This window comes from Cucurbita maxima, unplaced genomic scaffold (assembly GCF_002738345.1).
Source record: "Cucurbita maxima cultivar Rimu unplaced genomic scaffold, Cmax_1.0 Cma_Scf00010, whole genome shotgun sequence".
In the NCBI taxonomy this organism is placed as follows: Eukaryota; Viridiplantae; Streptophyta; class Magnoliopsida; order Cucurbitales; family Cucurbitaceae; genus Cucurbita; species Cucurbita maxima.
The window spans coordinates 3,129,458-3,143,149 of NW_019272026.1; the positions used below are offsets into that span (position 1 = coordinate 3,129,458).

The 13,692-nt window shown below is 33.8% G+C and overlaps 2 protein-coding genes and 1 long non-coding RNA gene across 3 annotated transcripts in view; 2 read left to right on the plus strand and 1 right to left on the minus strand.

Annotated features, from left to right (window-relative positions):
• LOC111485149 (K(+) efflux antiporter 4-like) overlaps nucleotides 1-5,521 on the plus strand; it is a 10,491-nt gene extending 4,970 nt beyond the window's left edge. Inside the window, exons 11-20 of the mRNA XM_023131895.1 lie at nucleotides 1,023-1,100; nucleotides 1,239-1,327; nucleotides 1,600-1,696; nucleotides 1,767-1,820; nucleotides 2,178-2,273; nucleotides 3,025-3,213; nucleotides 3,311-3,388; nucleotides 4,520-4,564; nucleotides 4,891-4,980; nucleotides 5,063-5,521. Of these exons, the coding sequence (XP_022987663.1) occupies nucleotides 1,023-1,100; nucleotides 1,239-1,327; nucleotides 1,600-1,696; nucleotides 1,767-1,820; nucleotides 2,178-2,273; nucleotides 3,025-3,213; nucleotides 3,311-3,388; nucleotides 4,520-4,564; nucleotides 4,891-4,980; nucleotides 5,063-5,143 (897 nt within the window). The 3' untranslated portion in view covers nucleotides 5,144-5,521. The remainder of the gene's footprint in view (nucleotides 1-1,022; nucleotides 1,101-1,238; nucleotides 1,328-1,599; nucleotides 1,697-1,766; nucleotides 1,821-2,177; nucleotides 2,274-3,024; nucleotides 3,214-3,310; nucleotides 3,389-4,519; nucleotides 4,565-4,890; nucleotides 4,981-5,062) is intronic.
• Nucleotides 5,522-5,736: 215 nt separating this feature from the next.
• LOC111485328 lies at nucleotides 5,737-8,130 on the plus strand. Its single transcript, XR_002718656.1, has 3 exons — nucleotides 5,737-6,612; nucleotides 6,689-6,808; nucleotides 7,585-8,130. It is a non-coding gene; the product is annotated as an uncharacterized LOC111485328 (long non-coding RNA).
• A 1,398-nt stretch (nucleotides 8,131-9,528) lies between these two features.
• On the minus strand, nucleotides 9,529-11,217 carry LOC111485230 (uncharacterized protein DDB_G0271670-like). Its single transcript, XM_023132018.1, has 3 exons — nucleotides 10,689-11,217; nucleotides 10,285-10,481; nucleotides 9,529-10,194 (listed from the first exon to the last, which is right to left on the minus strand). Exons 1-3 carry the CDS (start codon nucleotides 11,053-11,055, stop codon nucleotides 9,778-9,780), a joined length of 981 nt encoding a protein of 326 aa, XP_022987786.1. The 5' UTR covers nucleotides 11,056-11,217; the 3' UTR covers nucleotides 9,529-9,777.
• Between the last annotated feature and the right edge of the window lie 2,475 nt (nucleotides 11,218-13,692).

The window sequence follows — 13,692 nt, forward strand, 5'->3', positions numbered from 1 at the left end:
AAAAAAAAAAAAAAAAAAAAAAAAAAAAAAAAAAAAAAAAAAAAAAAAAATGCCAGTTTAAAAATATTGGGACAGTTATGAATTCCGCACCTGCTGTTCTAATATGCCAATAATTTCTTATTAAAAAAAATGTTAATAAACTCTACACCGTTTTTTTTGCATGTTAATCTAGAACTTGGTAAATGCTTAATCATTTTTCTGATTGTTTAAGAATGTTATTCTGCAGTGGAACATGTTCATATCACTTAACCTCATAACAACCTTCCTTTATACACTATTTTATAACTTTGTAGATAAGAGGATTTTATTTTTTAAGGTTTAAATCTCATTTTAGTCCCTGAACTTTGACTTTCTAAATGTCCATTTTGGTCCTCTTAACTTTCAAGTTTATTTTCTAAATGTCTATTTTAGACAAACTTTTTAAAGGACAATCATTTTTGGTCTTTGCTATGTTATTTTTCTACCCTATGTCCGCTTTGCCCAATGTTCATCCAACTTATTTGACTTGAAATTATGCTTGTATAATACATAATAGTTTCACGTCATTAATTTATTAAAATTATAAAAGGAGTTAATAGTTTAAGGACTAATTATAAAAGGAGTTAATAATTTAGGGACTAAAATTTTGAAAGTTTTGGGACCAAAATAGGGTATAAACCAATTTTTGTAAATATTTTATACGATTATAAATATGAATGTGGTGTTACTCAGCGAACATATGAAAACTTTGAGAAAACTGCTCTTGAAGTCGGGTGCAGAGATGTAATGGCCTTCAGAGTTTTTTTTTTCTCTTTGAAAACATAAACAGCTTCATAGTTACTTTGTCTCATTCTTCTTACACTCCTCTCTTGTCGAGCTTTTGGTCATGTTAAATAGTTATTGTCAAGGAACTGACTGTTGGACAAGTGTGTGTATATATATATTTTAGAAATAGAATTTATTGCTCTTTCCTCAGCATTAATAAGCCCTTCATGGATTATCTGTATTAAATTTGGGTGCTTCCACGATATTATCTGCTATAGGTCTTGAAATTTTTAATGGAACGAAATAGCGTCAATGCCATTCATGGTCAGGTGACCATTGGTACGCTTATTCTTCAGGTATACAATTGATTTCTCTTCCAATACTTTTTCATTTTACTAATTAGTGATGACTTGTTTGGATGTACTAGAAGTTTTGGTCTGGGATGGCTAGCTATATGTTGATAAGAGTTTTTTTGGTTCACTATGCACCACCAGGATTGTGCTGTAGGCTTGCTGTTTGCCCTGCTTCCGATTCTTGGTGGTACTTCTGGTGTTCTTCAAGGAGTTCTGTCCATGACTAAGTCGTAAGAATTGCTGCTGTCTGTATGTGCGCACGAGAATTTTTATTTATGAGGCTTTTGGTCAAATAAGTCAAGTATCTATCGTCACCAAAAATTTATCGCCCAGCATAATGACACTTAGATCTGAAAATATAGCATAGTTGGTGCATTGACTACTAATCCAGGCTTCTCTTTTCATTCAATTTTCTAGTTGATTAATAGCCAACTGGGAAAATTTGCCTTTTGAGTTATTCAACTAAAACTAGTTCTTCCCATCCATTTTCTTTATTTTCCAGGTTGGTGGTCTTGATTACGTTTTTGATTACTTTGACAATATTATCTCGCACATGTGTTCCGAGGTTCCTTAAACTTATGATTAGCCTGTCATCTCAGGTAAGGGCAACATTTTCTTTGGCTGCTACTACTATTGCTTCATGTTCTGAGCAAAATTTTTTCCATGCAGACTAATGAACTCTATCAATTGGCAGCTGTTGCATTCTGCTTACTTGTAGCTTGGGTTAGTGTTACTTCCCAATGCTTAATTCTAGAACCAAAACATGTTTTTAGTATCATTTATTGGACATTTAAAACATGTTTTTAGTATCATTTATTGGACATTGAAATGGTGAAGAACTTCAGTTTTCTGGCTGTGGATTTTTTCCTCTTTCAGAATTACATTTTCTATTATGAAATGTAGTACATGGAAAAATGGTTCTTATCCAGTTGCCTTATCCTTTTTTTATTAAAGCCGATAGGGTATTACAGTCGAGAATAAAGTTGTTGAGGATGGTCTATCTAAAGCATCTAGCATCTACCAGTGTTTTTTTGTGTATATAAGAGCAATGCTGATTCATTTATATAACCACCTATGCAGTGCAGTGATAAACTTGGGTTAAGCCTTGAATTAGGTTCCTTTGCTGCGGGTGTGATGATATCAACTACGGATCTTGCTCAGCACACACTTGAGCAGGTAAATATGATTTTTTCATACTTATTTAAAAGCCTTAATGCTGTTCCCTTTTATAGTTACTACCAAGTACTTCGATTTTTTGGAGTTTTAATTGCATGTTCCTACACTCAAACAACGCTGTAGATAAATATATGCTGTTCCCTTTTATATATGTTCTTTCTGATAGGAAATGAGAATTTGTATAGGTATCTGGGTACTCGGATAATACTGTAGGTCTCAAAATAGTAAATTTATGATCTAAGTATATTTTTGGGGATAGGGCAGCGATGGTTAAGCTTATTGATAATTCTCATGTTCCAGATGTAATGAAATCCTGCAACATAGAACTTACAATCTCTCTTGAAGTATATGATTTTTTGGGGGTTGCGCATCCAGCTTTCTGATAAATCATCTGTTCCTGATGTAATGAGAACCTGCAGCATAAAACTTATGATCCTTTGGGGGTCAGGCATCAAGCTTACAGATAAATCTCACGATCCAGTCGTAATAAAATCATGCATCATAGAACTTATGATCTAGATTCTTGCTCGACAATGAATCTCAGCTTACATTCCACATGTAATGAATTTCTGTAACATAATTTTTGGTCACAGATAAACGAGATGTTGACAATTAAATTTCTCGTCAGCTTCAAACTAGGGTCTATAGCAAGTACTATACTATTTATTTAATATTGTCATTTATCTTTGCTGAATCTGTTTTAGCTGGCTCGGAATTTTTAATACCTTCTATTGATTGGCTTGATTACTAGGTTGAGCCCATTCGCAACTTCTTTGCTGCTCTTTTTCTTGCCAGCATTGGGATGCTAATTCATGTTCATTTCCTATGGAACCACATTGATATCTTACTTGCGGCTGTAATATTGGTCATTGTTATAAAAACTGTAGTTGTTACTGCTGTTGTCAAGGGATTTGGATACAACAACAAAACTTCACTTCTGGTGAGATGTATTCTAACAAATCTGCTTCTTCACAATGAAATGACTTTTTTTTTTATTTAGGTATTTGAAGGAGACCTCAAGTAGTTTCATCTTATAGGTCGGGATGTCACTCGCACAAATTGGGGAATTTGCTTTTGTCCTTCTAAGCCGTGCCTCTAATCTTCATCTTGTTGAGGTTGGTGCATGAATTTTATGCTGGTCTTTGATTGAGGCTCATAATTTGTTGGTGTTGATAAGCGCCGTCTCCAAACTCAAAATAAAAATTTCCACTTTGTTTTCTAACATTGACTTCTGTTTTACGTGGTATGCTTGCATTGAGAATTTCCGTATCTGCTAATTTTCAAGTGTGGATTACTTTTCCATGTCTATGTCCCAAACAGCCAAATGTATGAAAACTCATCTCCTTATGAGCAAATGAAACACGTTGCAAATGGTATATGGGGCCCTTTGCCTTAGAATTAGTCGATGCTATTTCTTGCAAGGGAAGGGATGTAACTCAATGGTGCCTTAACATGGTGAATCAAGTATGGGAGTTGAAGCTCCCATATTCTACTTCCCTTGGGGTGCTGAAAGAGGGCGATGGTGGTTCTTTGTGGGGGAATGATGCAGAGCATGCTATATCAATAAATCCTATTTGGTTTGTTAGAAGTATCTAAGAAAGACTGGTCTGAATAGAGCAGGCTTGGCAATTGTGCTTGTGATCTTGCTCCTAGGTGATTTATGAGAATTGACTGGGCTTTCTTCTAACAGCTGCAACTTTTGAGGTTATGGGTTCATTTATCTGGTCCAATGGAATATTTAAGAAAAAAAAAAGTTTGTTTTATTTTAAAAACCACAGTAAGTTTAAATATGCAATTCCGTCTTTAGGGTTGATCCCTTTTGTGGGCATTGCTTTTTTTATGCACCTTTGTATTCTTCGTTTTTTTTTTTTTCTCAATGAAAGTTGGTATTTTATATAAAAAAATGTACCATTATTTTGGGCTCCGTTATCATATTCTCAATTATAACTGAAGTTTTGATTTCAAACATTCCAATATTGGTATTGCAACATCTACAAAATTAAGTTATTTTATAGTTCATGGCTTTAGGGGATGGAGATCTCGACTTCATTGTCGTCTTTTATATAGGTGTGAGCCTTGAATGTGGGTCTTTCTTAAAAAGCCACAATGTTTTATTTCTCGAGAATTCATTCTATCTCTCATATTATAATATTTGTCTACTCTTCGTTCATTAAAAAATTTGATGTATTTTTACATTGTTTTTATGTATTTTTTTAATAATTTTTTCTCATGTAAAAAAATTTCAGGGAAAATTGTATATACTGCTGCTTGGCACAACTGCACTTAGTCTGGTGAGTTAAATTATTATTGCATTCTCTTGAAGTCTCCTAACATCTAGTGTCTAATGTGCATCCTACAATGTGATTGAACTTTCCGTATTCTTCTCTCTCTGGGGCATTGTGGAACTCATTCCTCACTGATATGCTAATTCAGACGAAATAATTTATCAAAGTTTCCAAACAAAAAAAGTTGTTATGTTGCAAATCAAATGAAAAGCGTTATTAATGTGTGGTCTGTTGTGATCTATTCCAATGAGACATTGAGATACTTTCCACAGAAAGTTGTTTTTATATGATCCAACTTTACGGTAATTGTGTTAATAAAACCAATTGTGTAGGTGACTACCCCATTGCTTTTCAAGCTTATTCCTGCTGTGGTGCGTATTGGAGTATTGTTGCGGTGGTTCTCACCTGATGGTTTGAGTGAGGTAATCTTCAGCCTCTAGTAATCACCTCTCAGTTCTTGTTGGATACTGTTGCTGAGGTAACGTGCATGATTTATCCTACCAGATTGGATTCAAAGGAGATGGCCTTCGAACAGATGGTGCTAAACGCATTACTTTGGTGGTTCAAGGCTCTCATTTTTCATGATATTATGCATACCATATCAAAGAAAACGCAGGAGGTAACCACATTTTGACCGAAGGGTTTCTTGTGAAATAGAGAACATGTGCAGAAGAATGAAAGGTTATTAATTGGGCTCTCAGTTTTGTACTATTTTGGACCTGAAGATGGCAAATTTCTACGTGAAACTCCGGCCAAGGCAAGATCACATCGAAATAGTTCAAGTGGGAGGGAGAACCAGAGTAGTGTGTTTACGATTCTCAAATTCATCCCATTCACTGAACTCCAAGTTTTGATCCAGGCCTTAATGTTATTATTATAGGTGGCCTGTTCATTGTAAAATAACTTCCATTTGTTAACGCCATTCATTTCATTATATATGTTCTTTTTACAAATTGAGTCACACAGTTGTTCGATTAACCTGAAAGGTAATGTAGTTCCAAAAATTTTAGTGTATCCAGAGGCCATTTTCAGTTCACAGAGGCCCAGATGATGTACAAGATTTGACTGCCTCGATGACTTGCAAGGTATTACCTCTGCATTCCCAATCGTTGAAGGTTTCCAATATCATTGAAATTCATAACCAAAGTGAAAATGAAATTCACTCCTCTGCGTTCCTTGTTATTAGTTGCTTGCTGGACCTGGAGAGGAAGGGATCTCTCATTAGGAGAAATGGATCTCTTTCAGACAGGTGGCAGTAAAGCGATTAATATCAACTGACAGAGAATTAAGACATGAAGGAAGACGTTTGGTAAGTTCAGTAAAAGCTCTTTCCAGTCCATGATAGGTTTCTTACTAAACTATGAGGTCACCTTTTGCAGCAAACAATGTGTTCTTTTTAAGCTAGAGAACAAAATTTTCCATTGTGAGATCATAAAAATGATATCACTACTGCTGTTCAGGTAACTTGGCCATATACAATCCCATCTTAAAAAGCAGCAGATGCTTTTTAAGCCATGAAAAAAGCTTCACGTCCCTTCTTTTCATTGAAAGATCAACATCATTCAAAGTGAATGATGTTCACTAAACATCTGAGGAGGTCCTCGACTGGTCCCTCCTACCCCAACAAAATGCATCATTTTTGTAGCTAATTCTCTGCAGAATGCTTCCATAGCTTATCTTTCCCCATTTTTTTTCTCTTTATCCTTTCATTTCGAGATTAAAAGGCTTGATTGATGTTCATATTCTGTGCATCTTTATCACAACAATCACGGTTCCCTTCACAAAGCATCCTCCAATCTCTTCAATCCTCTCCTAGCTAGTTGCTTTAGGACAGGTTCAATTGTGGGGTTTCATTTTTATATTAATAACATCGTGACAGAACATGTCAGACAGAAATAGAAATTAAACAGAGAGTTTCTACAAGGTTCTGATGGCGATTTGGAGGACAATGACAGGTATTGTGTAATGCACAACAAGAGAAAGAAGATAAAACCAGGCCTGTTTGCTCTCTTCTTACATTAGAACAAAGGCTTTGTCCTCCACACAAAGTTTATGTGAGTTATTTGCTTTGCTGGTTGTCCCAATACTATCAAAACAATAATGTTGACAACTCAGTGATGGATACTGCAGGTAGTAAAGAGGACATCTTGGGACGGTTGAAAAGTCACTGTGCTCTAAAAGTGATTATAAATGTTGCAGAAATTTTTTTGTATTTTCTGTTAGCAGGAGAGAACTTGTACCTGGATCCCAGTAAGTTTCTCAAAAATCCAAAATACTTGCGAATCCCTATGCTTTTTGTGTTTCTTTCAGCATAATGATGGTGGTACATGGTACAATCCCCAGGCTTGTGATTCTTTGATATCAATGAAAAATCATTTTCCCATTTTCCCTGTTTGTGTACATTGTTTTTGATTGATTGAAATGTAATAAGTAACGGTTCAAGACTATCGTTAGTAAATATTGTTTGTTTTTCCTTTCGGACTTTCCCTCAAAGTTTTTAAAATGCGTTTGGTAGGAAGAGGTTTCCACACTCTTATAATGAATGTTTCGTTTCCTTCTCCAATCAACGTGGGATCTCACAATAATCCAAAGATGACAATATCTGTTAGCGGTGGACTTGGACCGTTACAAATGGTATCAGAGCTAGACATCGAGTGATGTGCCAGTGAGTAGGCTGAGTCTCGAAGGGGGTGGACACGAGGCGGTGTGCTAGCAATGACGCTGGGTCCTGGAGGGGATAGGTTGTGAGATCCCACATCGGTTGAAGAGGGGAATGAAACATTCTTTGTGGAAACCTCTCCTTAGCAAATGCGTTTTAAAATTTTTGAGGAGAAGCTCGAAAGAGAAAGTTCAAATAAGACAATATATGTTAGCGGTAGACTTGGATAAGTCTCATAAGTACTCTTAGGACGGTTCCTATTATAAGTCTGTGATAATTCATTGAACCTTTGTTATCATTTAAATTCAATTATTGTCCTTTCCTTTCGGTACTAACTTTACAATAATCAAGCTATCTTGATATACAGGTACATGGTAATTTCAAGTGTACAGCAATGTCATTTTCCAGACAGTTGAAAAATTGTGGTAAGAAAACAACTATTCAAATAGAGCATTGAGTACTATTTATCCTATCTGGTTATTCAGTGTTTGCTTGGATACCAAAAACCTTATCTGCATTTCGATTGATTCCCATTCATTGGCTGTTCTAATATCCATCTATCCTATTCTATGCCTATGGAGACACCATTTCAGCTTGTATTATTACATTCATGTGGGTTTATCTGCAAATGGGAATGCCAAGAAGAGGTCCCTTTCCCCACCCTTTTCCTCATTTAAGCTGTTTCTTTGGAGAGATCTCTAGAATTCTCTGTTCTGCTAAGATATTGGGGTTTTCAAGCTTCAATTTTTATTTTTTTATTTTTTTTATTTTTTTTTAAATTTATTTTCTATCAGGAAACAACAAAGGACAGGGAAAATGCTGGGAGGTGTGTCAGCTTTTCATTCACTCAATTTACTCATCCTTAGATTCCTCTATATCTTTCCACATGTTGAGTTGTTTTGTATGCCAAAAAGAAAGCCAAGATTTTGTTTTGTCCCACATGAAATAAAAAAACAAATCCTATTATTAATTGTCTCCATCTACTTCATTCCATGATGGGTGTTTTGAACCTGCAAATTCTTATATCATTCAATCTTTAGAGAAACCAGAAGGGATAATATCTATTTGCTCTCTCAAGGTCTTCACAAGTTTCAATCGATCTCTCCTCTTGTTCTTCCAGACGTCAATCCCTTTAACCCTTTGTTTCTGACCCTTTTGTCTGTGATTTTTCTTGCCGTCTGGTCAAGTTTTGTTCATTTGGAAGCCAGTTATTTGGAGTGTTACTATAGGTTAGGGCTACATTCAATAATTCTTATTGTAATCATGAGTATGAGTTCTGAAAATTGATATTAATTATGGGGTAGAGTTTGGACATTTGTGGGCCAAATTCATTGATTGAAAGTGTAACACTGAAGATTTCTTTCCCATGTGAATTATTAATTGAAAACTTTCGATAATGAAAATTCATGGTTTTTGCCCAATTTGATACCCCGAATTGTTTTGCGCCCGATATGCATTAAATGGTTAAATTTAGTATGGTCCAAACGATTTAACTTCTCGAGTTTATCGATGACGTCTTGGATGTAGATTTCACTTCTCGACAAAAATTTCGACATTTTCTTGGATCGCTGCTGATTATATGACTTGGGTCAACTCAAATTAGTACTACTTGTGCTGAATAGCATTTATTTTGATCCTAAAATGAGAAAGAACAATTGAAACCTAAGAAAAGTTGATGAATTTATACTAAGATGATATTAATTGCCTCACTAATAGCCATTCCAATTATCAAACAGCCAGATTCCTCTTCTGAGCAGCCATGAATTTTGTTTGTATTTTAAAAAAGACCCAAAAATCATCATTCTATAATTGATCTTTTTAAGCCAAAAGGAAAGAGGAGAGAAAGGGGAGCTTTTTAAGAAACTTTATTCTGAGCCACTAGGGTTCTTTTCCACAGTTGTCTCCATTAGCATCGGCAGCTGGCAAATATACACAAGAGTATAGAGCATTGGTACAATTGAAATGACTTAAATTATTTAAAAAGAAACCCTAAGTTTCAATTTGTTTCCCCCTAAAGTCTGTAAAAAGAGAGGGCTATGAATGAAGTTGACAGTTTCCTACAATTATGAAGCTGCTGAGAAAGATGCCAAAATCCCTCACTTCATTTTCATTTTTTATTTTTTTGGTCACAAATTTCATTTGTTTAAGATAATATAATTAATATGTCGATCAAATGAACGGTTTATAAACTTTGTGCTTCTTTTCGAGCATAGCCCAACAGATCAAGACATTAAAGAGCCATTTTACAAACTTTGTGCTTCTTTTCGAGCATAGCTAAACGGATTAAAACATTAAAGAACCATTTTATGAACTTTGTGCTTCTTCTCGAGCATAGCTAACGGATTAAGACATTAAAGAGCCATTTTACAACCTTTGCGCTTCTTCTCGAGAGCTATAGCTAAACAAATTAAGACGAATAACATATATATAAATTTGTCACTTTCAGTAAGGAAGCTGTTCATAAAACAACCAAATTAAACACTGTAATCATCAAGAACAATATGTCTTTGTGTTATTTCTTGCTGGATATTGAATTTTTGGGGATGGGTTTGATTAGTAATTAGGGAACCCTAATTGGGTCAACAAGGAGGGAACCAGTTGATGGCTTTTTGGTTTGTTCGTACTCCAAATTGGAAGCTCTTGGGGCTGCCAAAGTGAGCTCAAGATCTGGCCCACCTGCTCCAGAAGATGAAGAACAAATCATCGTTTGAGAAGCTGATTTGAGTTGTGAATCAATCAACCCATAAAGCCAAATTGATGAAGAAGAAGAAGCTTGATTATTGTTGTTCATCACTTCCATGGAAGAAGCCAATTGTTGGGAGCTTGCAAAAGTAGTGGTGATTTTACTCTCTAAAAGAGGCAAATTCAGCTCCTTCTTGATATTCATCTCATTCTTATTGCTATGAGTTTGAGAATTTGAAGATATCTTCAAACATTGAGACAGTGCTGTGGTTGTTGTATCATATGCTGTCCCAACCTGTATTCCAACACACAAAACAAATCTAAATTGTGTAATTTTTGGTATAGATTAAGAGAAAAATACCTATTCAAATGAAATGAAGAATACCATGTCAAAGAGGCTCGAGCGACGGTTCTTTTTGTTGATGGTCGATTGTCTAAGATAATACTTTTGAGCATGACTAGCCACTTGGGTCGGAGTTTTCGTGGTAACGTAGTTTCTCGAGATGCCTCTCCAATCTCCTCTTCCAAGCTTTTCAAGCCCAATTAGGAATATTCTGTGCTCCTCTTCTGTCCATGGAACCCCTAAGAACAGTTCATCCCGAAAAAATATGATTATTATGCTTAAAATTAAGGGTATGATCATTCAACCACCAAAACCCAAGTAAAAAAAAGCCTCCAATCCTCAAAACATTGAAAACCCAGAAAGGAAAAAGGCTAAAAATCAAAACTTGATCAAAGAAAACACAAAAAGATTGAATTTTGAAGAGACCCAAATGATAAAAACCTTACCTTTCTTCCTTTCTTGGTCTCCATTCAGAAGGCCATCAGAGAGGTAGCCATTGGCAGACTTGGAAGGTTCAAGATTATGATCGAGTTGAATTCGAGAAGTAGAGAAAGACGACGACGACGACGACGACGACAAGCAATCGGTGCTAAAGCTTTTCTTAATGGCGAAAGCAGCAGCACTTGAAGAAGAAGTAGTAGAAGAGGAAGAAGAAGAAGAAGAAGAAGAAGAAGAAGAGGAATCAAGATGAACTCCAAAGAGCCTAATTAAGCCGCTTCCAACGTTGAAATTGGGTGTGATTGAGGGTCTAAAGTTGGTGCAAGTCCTTGAATTGTGACCTATGTTGCCACAATGTGAGCATTTCCTGCCCATGTTTTTTCACCCACACTTGAAATCTTTTGCCTCTTACTATGATGAAAACCCTAAAAAAAGTTGAAAAAAAACAAAGTGTCGAGGAGGAGAGAAATGGGAGAGCAGCAAAATAAGTGATAAATTGGTGTGGTTTATATGATGAAGAGGAGAGGAGAGGAGAGGTGGGTTATAGACAAAATAATGGATGCATAAGAGAAGAGGGTGATTGGATGCCATTTATTTACAACCTTTTTCCTTTCCCCAACTTGGGTTTAACCATATTAAAAAAATCTATCATTTCTCTCTCTCTCGGATTCTCACACTAACTTACCAACCCTGGGTTCTGTGTATAGCTGACACGCCCGCCCGATGTCTGACTCTGATATTATTTGTAATAATCAAGCTCACCACTAGCAAATATTGTTCGTTTTGGCCCATTAGGTATCATTGTTAGTCTCATCATTTTAAAACGCATCTACTAGAGAGAAGTTTTCACACATTCATAAGAAATGTTTCGTTTTTCTTTTCAACCGATATGAGATCTCATAAACATATACTTCTGTGAACCTACTATAAAATTTATGTTAAATTTTGCACATAAAAATCAAATGATTGGATCAAAACGTGCAAAAGCTAAAAGGAGAGGAATTAAAAAAACCCGTATCGAAAATACATAGACCCGATTAGTATTTAAGGATAACGTGAAGAAATGGAAAAAGTTTGAAAGGATTTAAAGTTGATGGGTGATGAGCAATTTCATAGGAAATTTAGTGGAACCACACCACACCACACCACACCCATCTTTTCTTTGGATTCTCATAATTTTTTCTTTGACTCATACTTGCAACTCTCTAAACAACATCATTAGTTTCCCTCTCATTTAGGAAATTACCCCTCCTTTAGGGATCATTGCATATCATGGGCCATGAAAAGTTCAAATCTGCTCGAGTAAACCGCAGTCAAATATCATTATGTTTTTAAAATTAAGATTTTTTTTTTTGTCAACATGAACATATCTCAACAGTAAAACTAACATTTCTCTATCATTGAGGTTAAAATTTAAAATCTTTATAGGTGACATTTGTTATTATTAAAAGAATGGACATTTGTTCTTAATGTTGACTAATTTCTCTAGAATATATAACGTTAATTTTATTTTATTTATTATTAATAGATCGATATTATTAGTCATATAAATAATAATAATCACTTATAATAAAATATAAAGAAAATATTATGGAAAAGTTTCTTAGAAACTATTCTATAAAAATTATAGCTAAAAAGAAATTTCCATATTGTTTCATGACTAACTTTCTTTGTTTATTTATTATTTTTAATTTCTTTTTTATTTTGGGAAAATTCAAAATTTCTCAGAGCAAAAATGGGTTTAAAATTTAAGAATCCAAATAAATTTTCCCTTTTATTTTATTATGTGAATAAGATTCTTCTTATAAAATATAAATTAAAAAAAAAAAAAAAAAGAGAGAGAAGAAAATTCTTGGCATTAATGTTTAATTATACATTGCTTTCTTAAAGTTTTTTTTTTTTTCTGTTAAATATAAAATTCAGAACCTAAAAGATTTCTTTTGTGTTTTACCAAAAGTCAATGCCCATTTTATTTTATATAATTTCTACTTAATTATTCTCTCTTAATAATTATTCTCTTTTATTATTACTTAACCCATATATTCTTTAAATATTTATTTATTTATTTTTAATTTTATTCAATTTTTGAACCACAAATATAATATATAGAAATTTATTACTATTTCCAATTTAAACCAATTGTTTTATATATATATATATATATATATATATAATGGAGGGAGGTACCAAGTGACAAAAGATTCTTAAGCAAATGGGTTTTATTTCCATTTTATTATGGAAGACAAGTTGAAGTNTTTTTTTTTTTTTTTTTTTTTTTTTTTTTATTTAAATAATTAAATTTAGATGGTTTAGGTCACACTCATTTTGGCAGCATCATAAATAGGAATAACTTTTTGACTAATTATGGATATATAGGCTTCATTTTGATTCGAAATTAATATGAAATTTAAATTTTAGCTTACTAAAATAATATATATAAGTTTAAGATATTCAAAAGCCAAAATAAAATATAAACCCGAGCTATCATTAATTTTTAGGGTTTAGCCCTACAACATGATCACGTTACCTATTTTTTGCTTGTTAAGAGTGAAGACTATCCCCACTGACCCGCACGAGTCATTCCAACATATTTTGTTTTCATGAAAATTCCTAACATAAAATTACTTCAACCAAAGCATATTTAACTATAAAATTCATATGACTGTGTATATTGTTGGTATAAATAATAACTTTCATTTTCTTTAACTATTTCAGGTTGGATTATAATATTGATGAATCAAATAATAATAATAATATTAAAATTATTTATAATATAAAGTGAAAAATGTGGAGTTATTACACGTGGAAAAAGGTGGTTGAAAGAACGGACATTGTTTGAGCACAGGTCACATTCACAAACATTAAATAATTTCTTATGGTTTTTAATTTAATCAAATAATTTGTTTTTGAAAATAATATTTTTTTAGTTCGTTAAATTATTTTTTCAATTAAGACGATACCTTAAAACTGTCCAAATAAGTGAGCCTTTCATGTCCATAAAATAAACCGTCT